Source organism: Oncorhynchus kisutch, linkage group LG14 (genome assembly GCF_002021735.2).
Source record: "Oncorhynchus kisutch isolate 150728-3 linkage group LG14, Okis_V2, whole genome shotgun sequence".
In the NCBI taxonomy this organism is placed as follows: Eukaryota; Metazoa; Chordata; class Actinopteri; order Salmoniformes; family Salmonidae; genus Oncorhynchus; species Oncorhynchus kisutch.
In genome coordinates, this window is record NC_034187.2 from 57624508 (window position 1) to 57639657 (window position 15150).

Consider the following 15150-nt stretch of genomic DNA (forward strand, 5'->3'; position numbering starts at 1 on the left):
TGGTGTGTCTCTGTGCTGTCGAAAGCTGCTGGATAGCAGAGAGTGGTAATTAGTATTTTCCCTTGGGTTAAACTCAAGATGTCCTGCTGTAATGCACAGTAGGTTGTTCTCTCTCTCTCTGTGTGTGTGTGTGTGTGTGTGTGTGTGTGTGTGTGTGTGTGTGTGTGTGTGTGTGTGTGTGTGTGTGTGTGTGTGTGTGTGTGTGTGTGTGTGTGTGTGTGTGTGTGTGTGTGTGTGTGTGTGTGTGTGTGTGCACACGTGCATAGGTCTATTTTTGTGGTAGACAGATGGTTTAAGGTTCAAAACGAATTGACAAAGCTCATTTTCCAGTGCCATCTTGCACATATGTACAGACCTGAGTTGTAACTACCTCCTGTTTTCTCTGTGTGTTTCCAGGTGAAGGATGAGAGGAAAGTCCAGGAGTTGTTTGACCTGGCTGACTACGAACGCTCTGAGGAGCTGCGCAAGGCCAAGAGCCGCAGTAAGAAGAACCACAGCAGGTTCACCCTGCTCCGCTGCAAGCAGCCTGGGAATATAGTGAGTCCTTCTTCCCAGGGAGAGTGAAGGAGTCAGGCAGGGAGGCTCAGCAGGGCCTGGGGTGTGTAGGCCTCAGTGGGAAGTCCTTACTGCAGGTGTTGATTTTAGCTGAAAATGCATTTGAAGTTTTCTTTTGTTAAAAACTGAAACTTGAGGCAAGCTTATCGTCAGACATAGTTTGTGGTTTTCTATAAAGAGAGAGTATGAGACAAAGTACACGCTTATCATCAGACATAGTTTGTGGTTCTCTATAAAGAGAGAGTATGAGACATAAAGTACAAGCTTATCATCAGACATAGTTTGTGGTTCTCTATAAAGAGAGAGTATGAGACATAAAGTACAAGCTCAAATCATATACAACAGGTGTAGACTTACAGTGAAATACTTACTTACAAGTCCTTTCCCAACAAAGCAGAGTTAAAGATAATTGAGTGGCTACGGATACTGAGTTTTTGTATCCCAATAGAGATAAATAGTAATGGAGTCTTTTTCTAGGCACTAATTCCGCCACGGTTCATTGGACAAAGCCTATGGGAAAATGAATGGCGTTTTTGGATAAACTCCGAAAATAAGGTCTGTGGTAAACACAGGCTTAGGAGATCTTGAAGCATTTAATAAAGGCTTCATAATTCATAGAGGTCATGTTAACGGACTGATATTATCTCATAGAACAAAATGTATAAGATCTCCTAAGCCTGTGTTAACCTCAGACCTTGTTTTCTGCTGTGCACACTCCGGTACCTACGTAGCTGCTGTGCACACTCCGGTACCTACGTAGCTGCTGTGCACACTCCGGTACCTACGTAGCTGCTGTGCACACTCCGGTACCTACGTAGCTGCTGTGCACACTCCGGTACCTACGTAGCTGCTGTGCACACTCCGGTACCTACGTAGCTGCTGTGCACACTCCGGTACCTACGTAGCTGCTGTGCACACTCCGGTACCTACGTAGCTGCTGTGCACACTCCGTTACCTACGTAGCTGCTGTGCACACTCCGTTACCTACGTAGCTGCTGTGCACACTCCGTTATCTATGTAGCTGCTGTGCACACTCCGGTACCTACGTAGCTGCTGTGCACACTCCGGTACCTACGTAGCTGCTGTGCTGACTGCTTCACTGCTGGTCCCCCTCCTTGATCGCCTTTGTCTGGTCAATGGTGTAGCCTACAAACTTCATGTTGTACACAAAACTGTTCAAACTATTGCATTCCATGCATTCCATGCATCAGTAAGCGTAAGCAGGATTTCATCTTCTTTTTCAGGGGGTAGTTGGCTACATCAAATCAAATTGTATTGGTCACATACACATGGTTAGCAGATGTTAATGCGAGTGTAGTGAAATGCTTGTGCTTCTGGTTCCGACAGTGCAGTAATATCTAACACGTGATCTAACAATTCCACAACAACTACCTAATACACACAAATCTAAAGGGTAAATGAGAATATGTACATATAAATATATGGATGAGCAATGGCTGAGCGGCATAGGCAAGGTGCAGTGAATGGTATAAAATACAGTATGTACATATGAAATGAGTAATATAAGATATGTAAACATTATTAAAGTGGCATTATTTAAAGTGGCACTGTTTAAAAGTGACTAGTGATCCATTTATTAAAGTGCCCAGTGATTGGGTCTCCATGTAGGCAGCAACCTCTCTGTTAGTGGTTGCTGTTTAGCAGTATGATGGCCTTGAGACTGAAGAAAAGCTTCTGTCTCTCTGTCCCAGCTTTGATGCACCTGTACTGACCTTGCCTTCTGGATGATAGCGGTGTGAACAGGCAGTGGCTCAGGTGGTTGTTGTCTTTGATTATCCTTTTTGCCTTCCTGTGACATCTGGTGCTATAGGTGTCATGGAGGGCAGGTAGTTTGCCCCCGGTGATGCGTTGTGCAGACCTCACCACCCTCTGGACAGCCTTGCAGTTGAGGGTGGAGCAGTTGCCGTACCAGGCTGTGATACAGCCCGACAGGATACTCTCAAATATGGATCTGTAAAACTTTGTCAGGGTTTTGGGTGACAAGCCACATTTCTTCAACCTCCTGAACCCGCACCCTAGTGGGGTCCCAGTTTTGAGGGTCAGCGAGGTGGAGATGTTGTTTCCTACCTTCACCACCTGGGGGCGCCCCGTCAGAAAGTCCAGGACCCAATTACAGGGTGGGGCTGAGACCCAGGGCCTCCAGCTTGATGATGAGCTTGGAGGGTACTATGGTGTTGAATGCTGAGCTGTAGACAATGAACAGCATTCTGGCATAGGTATTCCTCTTGTCCAGATGGGATAGGGCAGTGTGATGGCGATTGCGTCGTCTGAAACCTGTTAGGGCGGTATGCAAACTGAAGTGGGTCTAGGGTGGCCGGTAAGGTGGAGGTGATATGATCCTTGACTAGTCTCCCAAAGCACTTCATGATGACAGAAATGAGTGCTACTGGGCGGTAGTCATTTAGTTCAGTTATCTTTGCCTTCTTGGGTACAGGAACAATGGTGGCCATCTTGAAGCATGTGGGGACAGCAGACTGGGATAGGAAGCGATTGAATATGTCCGTAAACATACCAGCCATCTGGTCTGCGCATGCTCTGAGGACGCGGCTAGGGATGCCATCTGGGCCAGCAGCCTTGTGAGGGTTAACATGTTTAAATGTTTTACTCACGTCGGCCACGGAGAAGGAGAGTGGGTCGGGGGGTAGGAGGGTGCACAGTTCTTGTTAGACGGTGGCACTGTATTATCCTCAAAGAGGTGTTTAGTTTGTCTGGAAGCGTGACGTCGGTGTCCGTGACGTGGCTGGTTTTCTTCTTGTAGTCCGGGATTTCCTATAGACCCTGCCACTATTTATAGGTTTTACACAAAATACATTATCCACATATACAAACTTTGTTGTCAGTATTGCAAACATAAGCACGACACAAACATAAACCTTAACAAAGAGGTTTCCAGAGGGGCGGGTGTAGGCAGGGCAAGTCAAAATAACATGGCTATATACAGGGAGTACCAGTACCAAGTCGAGGTGCAGGGGTACGATGTAATTGAGGTAGCTATGTACATGTAGGTAAGGGTAAAGTGACTAGGCAACAGAATAATAGACAGTAGCAGCAGCGTACACTCAGTTGGCAGTTTATTAGGTACATCACCCCGTTAACAAAAATGGAGTCACATGCACCGGTTCCACTATCTCAGAACTGGCTGGCCTCCTAGGCTTGTCATGGACGACAGTGTCTAGGGTTTACCGAGAATGGTGCAACAAACAAAAACTCTTGTTGATGAGAAGTCGAAAGAGAATGGCAAGAATTGTGCAAGCTAACAGGAGGGTCGCAAACAATGGGGCAGTGGGGTGCAGAACGGCATCTCGGAACGCACAACTCGTCTGTCCTTGTCACAGATGGGCTATTGCCGCAGACAACCACATCGGGTTCCACTCCTATCAGTATCATGATACAAGGCGAGATCCACATGCAGACACAGGAGGCAGATGGTTGGAGTCTTACAATATTTATTAATCCAAAAGGGTGGGGCAAGAGAATGGTCGTGGACCAGCAAAAGGGTCAAAACCAGTTCGGAGTCCAAAAGGTACTGAAGGGCATGCAGAATCAAGGCCAGGGGACGCAGGATGATCAGGCAGGCGTGAAAGTAGTCCAGAGTCAGGCAGGGATCAAAACCGGGAAGACTATCAAAAAGAGAATAGCAAAAGGAGAATGGGAAAAACATGCTGGTTGACTTGACTAACATACAAGACGAACTGGCACAGAGAGACAGGAAACACAGTGATAAATACACTGGGGAAAATAAGTGACACTTGGAGGGGGTAGAGACAATCACAGGAACAGGTGAAACAGATCAGGGCGTGACAGTGCCGCCACCTGGCGTCCTACCTGGGCGCATAACTGGCTGACAAGGGTGTCGGTAGTGGAAATCGGCGATGAGGGCCGGGTCCAAGATGTCTTTAGCAGGGACCCAGCACCTCTCCTCCGTGCCATAACCCTCCCAGCCAGTGCCTCCACTCCTCCAACGACATTTTCACCGCCAGGAGTTCTCGGTTGCCAACATCGTAGTTCCTCTCAGCAGGACTGAGACGATGGGACAAGAAAGCACAGGGATCAAATCAAATGTATTTATAATTATAAAGCCCTTCTTACATCAGCTGATGTCACAAATTCCTATACAGAAACCCAGCCTAAAACCCCAAACAGCAAGCAATGCAGGTGTAGAAGCACGGTGGCCAGGAAAAACTCCCTAGAAAGGCCAGAACCTTGGAAGAAAGCTAGAGAGGAACCAGGCTATGAGGGGTGGCCAGTCCTCTTCTAGCTGTGCCAGGTGGAGATTATAACAGAACATGGCCAAGATGTTAAAATGTTCATAGATGACCAGCAGGGTCAAATAATAATAATCACAGTGGTTGTCGAGGGTGCAACAAGTCAGCACCTCGGGAGTAAATGTCAGTTGGCTTTTCATAGCCGATCATTCAGAGTATCTCTACCACTCCTGCTTTCTCTAGAGAGTTGAAAACAGCAGGTCTGGGACAGGTAGCACGTCCGGTGAACAGGTCAGGGTTCCATAGCCGCAAGCAGAACAGTTGAAACTGGAGCAGCAGCACGGCCAGGTGGACTGGGTACAGCAAAGAGTCATCAGGCCAGGAGGTCCTGAGGCATGGTCCTAGGGCTCAGGTCCTCTGAGAGAGAGAAAGAATGAAAGAGAAAAAGTGAGAAAGAAAGAGAGAATTAGAGGTAGCATACTTAAATTCACACAGGACACCGGATAAGACAGATGAAATACTCCAGATAACAGGCTGACCCTAGTCCCCCGACACATAAACTACTGCAGCATAAATACTGGAGGCTGAGACAGGAGGGGTCGGGAGACACTGTGGCCCCACCCGACGATACCCCCGGACAGGGCCAAACAGGCAAACCACAAATTGACACAAGGGGTCCGGATGGATGCGGATGGGTGCTGTTGTGAACCGATGCTTCAGGTCCACAAAGGCTTTGTCGACAGCTGGCGACCATTTGAACGGTACCTTGGGGGAGGTGAGTGCCGAGAGGTGGGCCGCCAGGGTGCTGTAATCCCGAATGAAACTGCAATAAAAGTTTGTACAACCAAGAAACCGTTGCAGCTGCACCCTGGACGTTGGTTGAGGCCAATCCACCACTGCTTTCACCTTTCCAGAATCCATCTGAACATTTCCCTCAGCCATGACATATCCCAGAAAGGTGATAGAAGAGCGGTGGAACTCACACTTCTCGGCATTCACGAACAGTTCTCCAGGAGGCGCTGTAGGACCTGTCTGACGTGGAGTACATGTTCTTGGGCAGATCGGGGGAAAAACTGGATGTTGTCCAGGTAGACTAACACAAACCAGTTTAGCATGTCCCGAAGCACATCATTGACCAAAGCCTGGAAGACAGCGGGGGTGTTTGTGAGTCCAAATGGCATGACCTGCTTCTCATATTATCCACTGGCTGTGTTGAAGGCTGTCTTCCATTCATCCCCCTCGCGTATCCGAACCAGGTGGTAGACATTCCAAAGGTCCAACTTGAAAAACATGGTAGCCCCCTGGAGAGATTCAAATGCCAAGGAGAGGTAGGGGATAACGATTTTTGACAGTGATATCGTAAAGTCCTCGGTAGTCAATGCATGGGCGCAGGGTCTTGTCCTTCTCCACAAAGGAAAACCCTGCTTCGGCAGGAGATGAAGACGGAGGGACGGCCAGAGACTCTTCTATATACTCCTCCACAGCAATGGTCTCTGGTCGGGACAGAGAGTTCAACCGACCCTAAGGTGTTGTAGTGCCAGGGAGAAGATCAAGGGCACAATCATAAGGACTGGGCAGGGGCACGTTCCTTGCTAAACACTTCCAGGAGGTCATGGTATTCCGTCGGGATAACAGTCTTGCTAACCTCCTGAGGAAGACGACTAGGGGAAGGCTGTGCTGCTTGAAGGCAGTGGGAATGGCAAAATGGGCTCCAACCCAGGATGGAGCTTGTGGTCCAGTCAATCACAGGATTGTGCTTTTGGAGCCAGGAAAATCCCAAAACAACTGGAACATGGGGAGATGCAATGAGGAGGAACTGTATAGTCTCACTGTGGTTACCAGAAACCCATAATTGAACGGGCACAGTACTATGGGTGACTTCCCCTATAGAGAGGCCGTCCAGTGCCCTAGCATCCAAGGCACAGAGATAGCTTCGGAGCTTGGGTTTCCCACGCAGCCTATCGTGCAATCCATAAGACATTCATCAGCCCCAGTGTCAATGAGAACTCAGAACAAGAGCAAAAAGGGGTGTGCGGGTGATGGGTATTAGGGAACTCCCAGTCTGACTCACCATAGTACTGGTACCCACTAGAGACAAGGGTTTCCTAATAGAGCAGGTAGCAATAAAATGTCCTGCCCTCCACAGTACAGACAGCACTCTCATTATTGCATTCCCTTAGGCTTCCATCCATTTTTGTGTTTAAGGCGATAAGAGAGTCGAGGTCCACTGGCAGTTCCCGAGCAGCTAGCTCATCCTTTACCTCCTCAGATAATCCGTGCAGAAAAGTATCAAAAAGACGTGCAAAAGTCCATCGCGTAGTCTGCCAAACTACGGGAGTTTTGATGTAAGTCAAGCAGTTTGCTGGACGCCTTTCTTCCAGATACCGGAGACTCAAAAACTTTTCTCACCTCTGCCATGAATTCTTGCAAATGACCGCAAATGGCAGATTGTTGTTCCCAAACTGCTGTAAGCCCAGGAGAGCACCCTTTCCCGACATTAGCGTAATTATACACGCTATCTTTGATCGGTCTGAAGAAAACGAAGATGGCCGTAGCTCAAAAATAAGCGAGCACTGAGAAAGGAAACCCCGGCAGGTACCAGGATTCCCCGAATATCACCCTGGAGGAGGTAAGCGGGGTTCATGGGGAGTCAGGATAAGCTGTACAAACTCACAGATAGGGAAAGATTCCTGGGTGATTGAGGTTTTTCAGAGGTGGCAGACAGTCTGAGCTAACTCCCTGATTTTCTCCATAATAGCCTTTAACCCATGTTCATGGCATTCCGTCAAGGAACTGAGCCCTTCCAAAAGGCCCTGTACCAACTCCTCATGTCTCCCAATGGTGGCTCCCTGCAGGGAGACAGCATGGCGGAGCTGGTCCAAGTCTGCTGGGTCTCTCATGGCCAGTTCGTACTATCAAGGCACAAGGCGAGACCCAGATGCAGACACAGGAGGCAGATGGTTGGTGTCTTACAATATTTATTAATTTAATAATCCAATCTGCTAAAAACAAGAAGAAGCTGCTCCAGTGGGCACGCAATTCTACCAGCTCTCACAGTCTCACATCAGAATTGGACATTCATGTTTCTCAAACATCAAATTTCAAAGTTGTTCCAAACGTCAAATTTCGAAGTGTTTAAGGGTAAGTTTAGGCATTAACTCTGAATTTGCAAGTTTAGGGTTAAGTTCAGGCATTACCTCCAAATTCTTAAGGTTTGGCATTAACTCCGAATGGTTACGGTAAGGGTTAAGGTTTGGGATAAGCTTAAAACAAAATTATCAAAAGCAACTTTCAAACTTGCAACCTTGGAAATCAGAGGTAGGTGCCTACACCCATCTGCCATCCCCATCCACAATGCCCAGCAAAACCGAAACCTACTTGAAGATGACAACCCTCACTGTTTCCCCTAGTGGCCGGTTTCCACGTTGTCTCCTGACGTCCTCAGATACGAATATACGTTGAATACTGACTTGTATCACAGGTGACCTGGCTGCGCGATCACCAACACTGGACAATTGAGGAGTAAAAAAACATTGCCTGGTCTGACGAATCCCAGTTCCTGTTGCGTCATGCTGATGGCAGAGTCAGGATTTGGCGTAAGCAGCATGAGTCCATGGCCTCATCGTGCCTGGTGTCAACGGTACAGGCGGTCGGCGGTGGTGTAATGGTATGGGGAATGTTTTCCTGGTACACGTTAGGTCACTTGATACCAATTGAGCAACGTTTCCATGCCCTGAAGAATTCAGGCTGGCTGGGACCGTCCGACCCGGTACTAGATGGATGTGCCTAATAAACTGACCAATGAGTGTATGTGGTAAGTGTGAGTATGCAAGTGTGCACGTATGTGTGTATGTGTGTGTTGGGGTATCAGTGTAAGTATGTGTGAGTGTATGGGTAGAGTCCAGTATGTGTGCATAGAGTCAGTGCAAGAGAGTTAGTGCAAAAAATTAAGCTTTCTGTGCCCATCTCTCACAAATCCCTCTAAACAATGCTTACACCAATTTATTCCTTTCAAATCCATGATGGGAGTGTGCAAGTGCACTCTTAAGAAGGAGGGGTGGAGTAGCCTAAACTTTCTCATCTTCTTTCAACCAATCAATTGATTCTTTCCTTTTTGTCTTCAGGTTCCCAATCTTGTGTTTTTGGCTGTTAGCCCCGAGGAGAAGGAGTCGTGGGTCAATGCCCTCAATACAGCCATCATCAAAGCCAAGAATCGCATTTTCGATGAGGTAGGTCAGTCACTCTTCTCCTCCCCTTCCCTGTCTCTATTTCGCTAGCTCTCACTTCTCCCCAGCTTTCTAAAGCTTTTCTTATTTTTCTCTCTCATTAGCGTGTCTCGCGTGCAACATTTATGAATGAAACCTCCAAATGCCTCCACAGCCAGCCCTAAAAAAATTTAACCTTGCAGTTACTAAGCACACTGTAAAATTGGTGAATTTGGACAAAATCACAGCCTACATCTATTAATACGGGAAACACGTCAATTCAATCTCCCCAGGCGTGGATGAGAGATCAAAGTGTTTATATCTCGCTGACTCATCCATCTCCATCGGGAACAGAGTCCTTGTTAATGCTCCGTCCCTGCCGACGCCCACATGTTTTCCCAGTGCCTCACGATCAAACAGTGGCTCACTCCCCATCACACACTATGGGGTGAAAATCCATCTTCCGTAGCTAGAGTTCGTCAAGAAGTGAGAATGAACTCTGCATCATGTCTGCCGCCCTGATAGTAAGAATCCTCTGTCAACGCCCTACAATGTACTCTACTCTAATGTACATCATGTTCTGTACATTACATTCCCATAACTCTCCCTCCACAAATATACATTTCTGTTTTGCTGACTGTCAAAAAATGACTCGGTCTCTTTCTGATTGTCTCCTTAGGTTACAATTGAAGAGGACAGTGTCCTGGTGCACCCTACACGTGATCGTGCCAAGATTCCCCATGCACGGCGCTTGCCCACCCGGGGACATCTCTTGGCTGTGGTGGGTGTTGCTACCTTGGCTAACATTGACAATTCAGTTCCAAGTCAATATTATATTTTTGGAAGGGAAACAAGGAATTATACTGTTTGTATTGTAAGGATTATCCTGGTCTGTTCCGTTGAATGCTAAACTCTCTTGTGCTCCCCCTAGGCATCCACCTCATCAGATGGAATGTTGACCCTTGACCTTGTCCACGAGGAAGATGACTCCACCCCAGAAGATGAGGAAGAAGGCTTCTGGGAAAATAACTTCAGGGTTGACCTAGACAAATGGACCACATGTCGTCAGCGTTCTGGCACAGACGTCTCCAAACTCTGTGTCACCACAAAGGACCTAAAGGTACCCAAGACGGGCAGCCTGCCTTGCGGGAGCGAGCTCTCCTGGGACCGGGTGCACCATCTTGAGGCTCAATCCCGTACCCCTCCACCAGGGAAGAGGTTCAGTGCCCAAGGTAGGAGCCGCTGCGCCTCCATGGATGAGGTCCTTTCCTTGCGGCCAGTCAGGGGTGTCCTTCACCCTCACCCCATAGGTGAACCTGTCCAGCCTGTCGGACCACTGCAGAGTCTTATTGCCCAGAAAATGCAGAGGGCTCAGGAGCTGCTGGAAGAAATGCGATTGGAGGAACTGCAACGTGCAAAAGGCTTAGACTCACCCTATCTAAAGGGCATTGACTCACCCCGTTTGTACCATTTAAGAGCCTCTGAGTCTCCTCACTCCAGGGCCTCAGGTTCACCTCGCAGTAAGAGTAGTGACTCCCCTCGTTTGAGGGTGAAAGACTCGCCTCGTTTGAGGGGGAAAGACTCACCTCGTACGAAGGGCAAGAAGTCCCGCTCAAAAGGTACAGACTCGCCCCATTCAAAGAGGGCTGACTCTCCTAATTTGAGGGGTAACAACTCTCCCCGTCTCAGGGTTACTGACTCGCCCTGTATGAAGGGTTCGGATTCTTCCAGTTTCAAGGAAACAGACTCGCCAAGTCTGAAGGGTTCTGACTCCCCACGTCTCAAGAACATTGGTTCACCCTTTTCAAAAAGTTTTGACTCATCAAGTCTGAAGGGTTCTGACTCGCCTCGCATCAAGGATACTATTCTGAGGGGTAAGGACTCGCCAAATATAATTGGTAAGAACTCCCCAAGTCTGAAGAGTATCGGCTCACCTTCCCTGAAAGGTGCTGACTCGCCCTGTCTGAAGGGTAATGACTCACTCCATAGTAAGAGTGCACACTCACTTCTCAGTGACTGTGATTTGGAGAGTAGACGGGCGGAGGCGGAGCGACTTCTGCAGGAGGCCGTCTCCTCCTGGCGTCAGGCTAAGGAGGTGCTGGAGGAGGTGAAGGAGCTGCAGACGCAGTCACTAAACCGCCGCTCTGAAAAGAAGACTATAGACAGTCCCCCAACACCACCACCGGACTATAGGCTGGAGGACGCATGCCTCTGTCGCCACCACAGCTGAAAAGCACGCTGGGTTGTCTCCAAACGTAGAGAAAATAAAAGAGCACTTGGGGTATGGAGTAAATACATTTTTTGTCACATTTTGTTGTCATAACATGCCAGTGTTGAAGTACAAAGCTTTTAGGCTGTATTGCTCCCTTTGCACTTTCCTATCTTGATCCTTGCATTCAGAAAGTATTCAGACCCCTTCACTTTTTCCACATTTTGTTACGTTACAGCCTTATTCTAAAATAATGAGAATTGTTCAAATGTATTCTTTACATAAGTATTTAGACCTTTTGCTATGAGACTCGAAATTGAGCTCAGGTGCATCCTGTTTCCGTTGATCATCCTTGTTTCTACAACTTGATTGGTGTCCACCTGTGGTCAATTCAATTGATTGGACATGATTTGGATAGGCACACACCTGTCTATATGAGGTCCCACAGTTGACAGTGCATGTCAGAGCAAAAACCAAGCCATGCGGTCAAGGAGCAGGATTGTGTCGAGGCACAGATCTGGGGAAGGGTAACAAAAAATGTCTGCAGCATTGAATGTCCCAAAGAACACAGTGGCCTCCATCATTCTTAAATAGAAGTTTGGAACCACCAAGACTCTTCCTAGAGCTGTCCGCCCGGCCAAACGGAGCAATCGAAGGAGAAGGGCCTTGGTCAGGGAGGTGACCAAGAACCCGCTGGTCACTTTGACAGAGCTCCAGTTTCTCGGTGGAGATGGGAGAACCTTCCAGAAGAATAACCATATCTGTAGCACTCCACCAATCAGGCCTTTATGGTGTGTCCAGACGGAAGCCATTCATCAGTAAAAGGCACATGACAGCACGCTTGGAGTTTGCCAACAGGCACCTAAAGGACTCTCAGACCGTGAGAAACAAGATTCTCTGGTCGGATGAAACCAAGATTGAACACTTTGGCCCCAATGCCAAGCGTCACATCAGGCACCGCTCATCACCTGGCCAACACCATCCATACTGTGAAGCATGGTGGTGGCAGCATCATGCTGGGGGATGTTTTTTAGCGGCAGGGATTGGGAGACTAGTCAGGATCGAGGGAAAGATGAATGGAGCTAAGTACAGAGAGATCCTTGATGAAAACCTGCTCCAGAGTGCTCAGGAACTCAGACTGGGGCGAAGGTTCACCTTCCAACAGGACAATGACCCTAAGCACACAGCCAAGACAACGCAGGAGTGGCTTCAGGACAAGACTCTGAATGTCCTTGAGTGGCCCGGCCAGAGCCCGGACTTGAACCCGATCTAACAAATATCTGGAGAGACCTGAAAATTGCTGTACTGCGATGCTCCCTATCCAACCTGACAAAGCTTGAGAGGATCTGCTGAGAAGAATGGGAGAAACTCCCCAAATACAGGTGTGCCAAGCTTGTCACGTCATACCAAAGAAGACTCATGGCTGTAATCACTGCCGAAGGTGCTTCAACAAAGTACTGAATAAAGGGTCTGGATACTAAATGGGATTTTTTTATTTTTTTATTTTTTTTATTTAAAAAATAAAAACCTGTTTTTGCTTTGTCATTATGGGGTATTGTGTGTAGCTTGACGAGGAAAAAAATTGAATCAATTTTAGAATAAGGTTGTAACGTAATAAAATTTGGAAAAAGTGGAGGGGTCTGAATAGTTTCTGAATGCAGTGTACTGTATACTAGTCAAATCAAGTTGAGCAAGTAGTGAAATAATAATTTCATTATCACTGCCGTTTGCTTTCTGATTTGAATAGGTTGGATGGACCTTAAACCCATAATATATTTTCTGTGCACTCATTTTTGTTCCCTTTGTCAATGGCTCTGTGGTCCACTGTGAATGGAGGGATGGTCTTCTGGGTTGTAGGAGCAGACCATGGCTCAATCCTGGTTCGTGGATGAGTGGGTGACAGACTGAGAGGCATTAACAGGGCTAAGAGCAGAGTTTCCGTGCCTCTGTAACACTGACACCACCAGGGAAAGTAATGCTGCTCGTGTATTTACATGTATTATCCGCCAGAGGTGGATTAGGTTTCATTGGAAAATACTTTGTACTGTAAACATAAACATTAAATGCTTTTTTTATAATGGACGAATGGAATGAGAATGTGTTTGAGCGGAAACAGTGTCTAGGGAGCATTATTTCCTTGCGAAATTCCTATGTGGAGAAGCTGCCTGGGATTGCTCTCTTTCGGTTAGCTTCAGTTGTTGACAACTTGCAGTCAAGTCCAATGACCTTCAAACATCAAGAATTTCCCCAGTCTCTTGGTGTCAGAAACCTAGTACTGTAGTTGTTGGTCTTCTCAGAGACCGAATACAAAGGCGATCTTTCTCTTACTGTGAGCGTGTCAGATAATGAGCTGTTTCCTCATCCCTTCTCTGTCCTAAACTGAGCAATAATATTCCAGGGACAGACTCAAGATGTCTGTTTACATCATGCAATCAAACTGATTAATGTCACCAATTGGATTCCCAAAACGTATAGCTGAAACTCACGGACCACAAGGCCACTTTGATTGATTGCAAGGATATTAAAGTAGCTAACTACTTCGCTCTATTAAATGTACTTTTATTATTCTGGTCATGTAACATGGTCTTCTGCTTGTACTCAGAATGCCTCTATTGTTTTGGTTAATTGAAGTTCTATGATCTACAAAAGCCTGCATGTGAGTGATTCGGTGGCAGAGAGCAAGAGAAAGTGCTCGTTAACTCTGATCAGCTTCTGAGGAGAAATGCTATTATGGGATTATAATTGCAGGCGTCATGTTGAGTCTCTGTAGCGTTCGCTGCAATTCGAATTAAGTGGGCAGATGATTTCAACAGTTCTTCTGTCTCTTCCAAAAAGGTGCACAGGGTAATCTCACATTTCAGAGGCTTTCATTAATTATTACATGAGGATCAATTATTTTATGAGAGAGGGGATAATGAAAGCTTCTGAAACATTTTCAGGGCACAAAGATGTTAAACTTGGAGATATGAAGATGGGTTGGTCACACTGCACTATTTCATACCAAAAGGGTGGAAATCAATGTTCTCAGTATCATGTCCTTGTTAGGTCACATGGTTAGCCTTTCCCGCCATGTCATTGGCTGACTGCCAAAACATGATTCATAGGTCACTGAGTTGAAATTCAAATGCACAGTGTATCTAGGACAGGACAAACATCACTCCATTACACCAGGCTCACCTTACATACAGTTAAAATCAGTCACGTATGATTGCGGTTTATTGGTTTATTTAATTATGTGTATGTATGTGTCCTTTCAGCAGCAATTATATGCCCTTGGTGCACATGACAACATGCAATATAGTAGGCCTAATGTTGATAACGAAAGAGATATCCACCACTGCTTTGTAATCTGAGCTAAGCCATAGACCAGCGTACAGCAACTCTGCCAGAAAGAAGTGAAAAGGCGTTAACATGTCTCAAGCAATCTGCATAAATAGATTGTATTAACAGTAATTGTGAAATGACTAATGTAAGTATAAGTGAAATAAATTATTTACACTGAATTCCCTTTGTCTTTCATCACATTTAACTACCGGTTTGAGTGCCTTCGGTGCAGAATTTCATTTGTATCATTTTACCCATTAGGACTGAATTAAGTATTCAAATTTAATAATACATTATTACGAATGTGACTCACGGCTCCATCTTTACTGCTGTGGAAATTCATTTTACCCCCCATCCATTTTGTATTAGAGGAGTGATACTGCATGTTCTTGCCAGTAGCCCTGTTTAAACAGAGGGATTAACAGTTTAAAGGTTGTATGGCAGAGCAGATGTGACGGTGGAAGAATCACATCACCAGATCCCTTTGTGTGTGTGTATGTGTGTGTGTTTGGGGGGTGGGGGGGGGTGGGGTGGGGGGGGGTGGGGGGGGGGGGGGGGGGCTGCTCCGTGCTCCATTGTGACTCAACAGCCTTGCAGCATCTGGCTATAGCTTGGCCACTGAATCAAATGT

At 46.8% G+C, this 15150-nt stretch overlaps 1 protein-coding gene across 1 annotated transcript in view; it reads left to right on the forward strand.

Annotated features, from left to right (window-relative positions):
• LOC109875855 (pleckstrin homology domain-containing family O member 1-A-like) overlaps positions 1-14698 on the forward strand; it is a 31086-nt gene extending 16388 nt beyond the window's left edge. The window contains exons 3-6 of the mRNA XM_020468284.2: positions 397-537; positions 8906-9010; positions 9666-9767; positions 9918-14698. Coding sequence (XP_020323873.1) covers positions 397-537; positions 8906-9010; positions 9666-9767; positions 9918-11216 — 1647 coding nt within the window. The 3' untranslated portion in view covers positions 11217-14698. The remainder of the gene's footprint in view (positions 1-396; positions 538-8905; positions 9011-9665; positions 9768-9917) is intronic.
• The last annotated feature ends 452 nt before the right edge of the window (positions 14699-15150 follow it).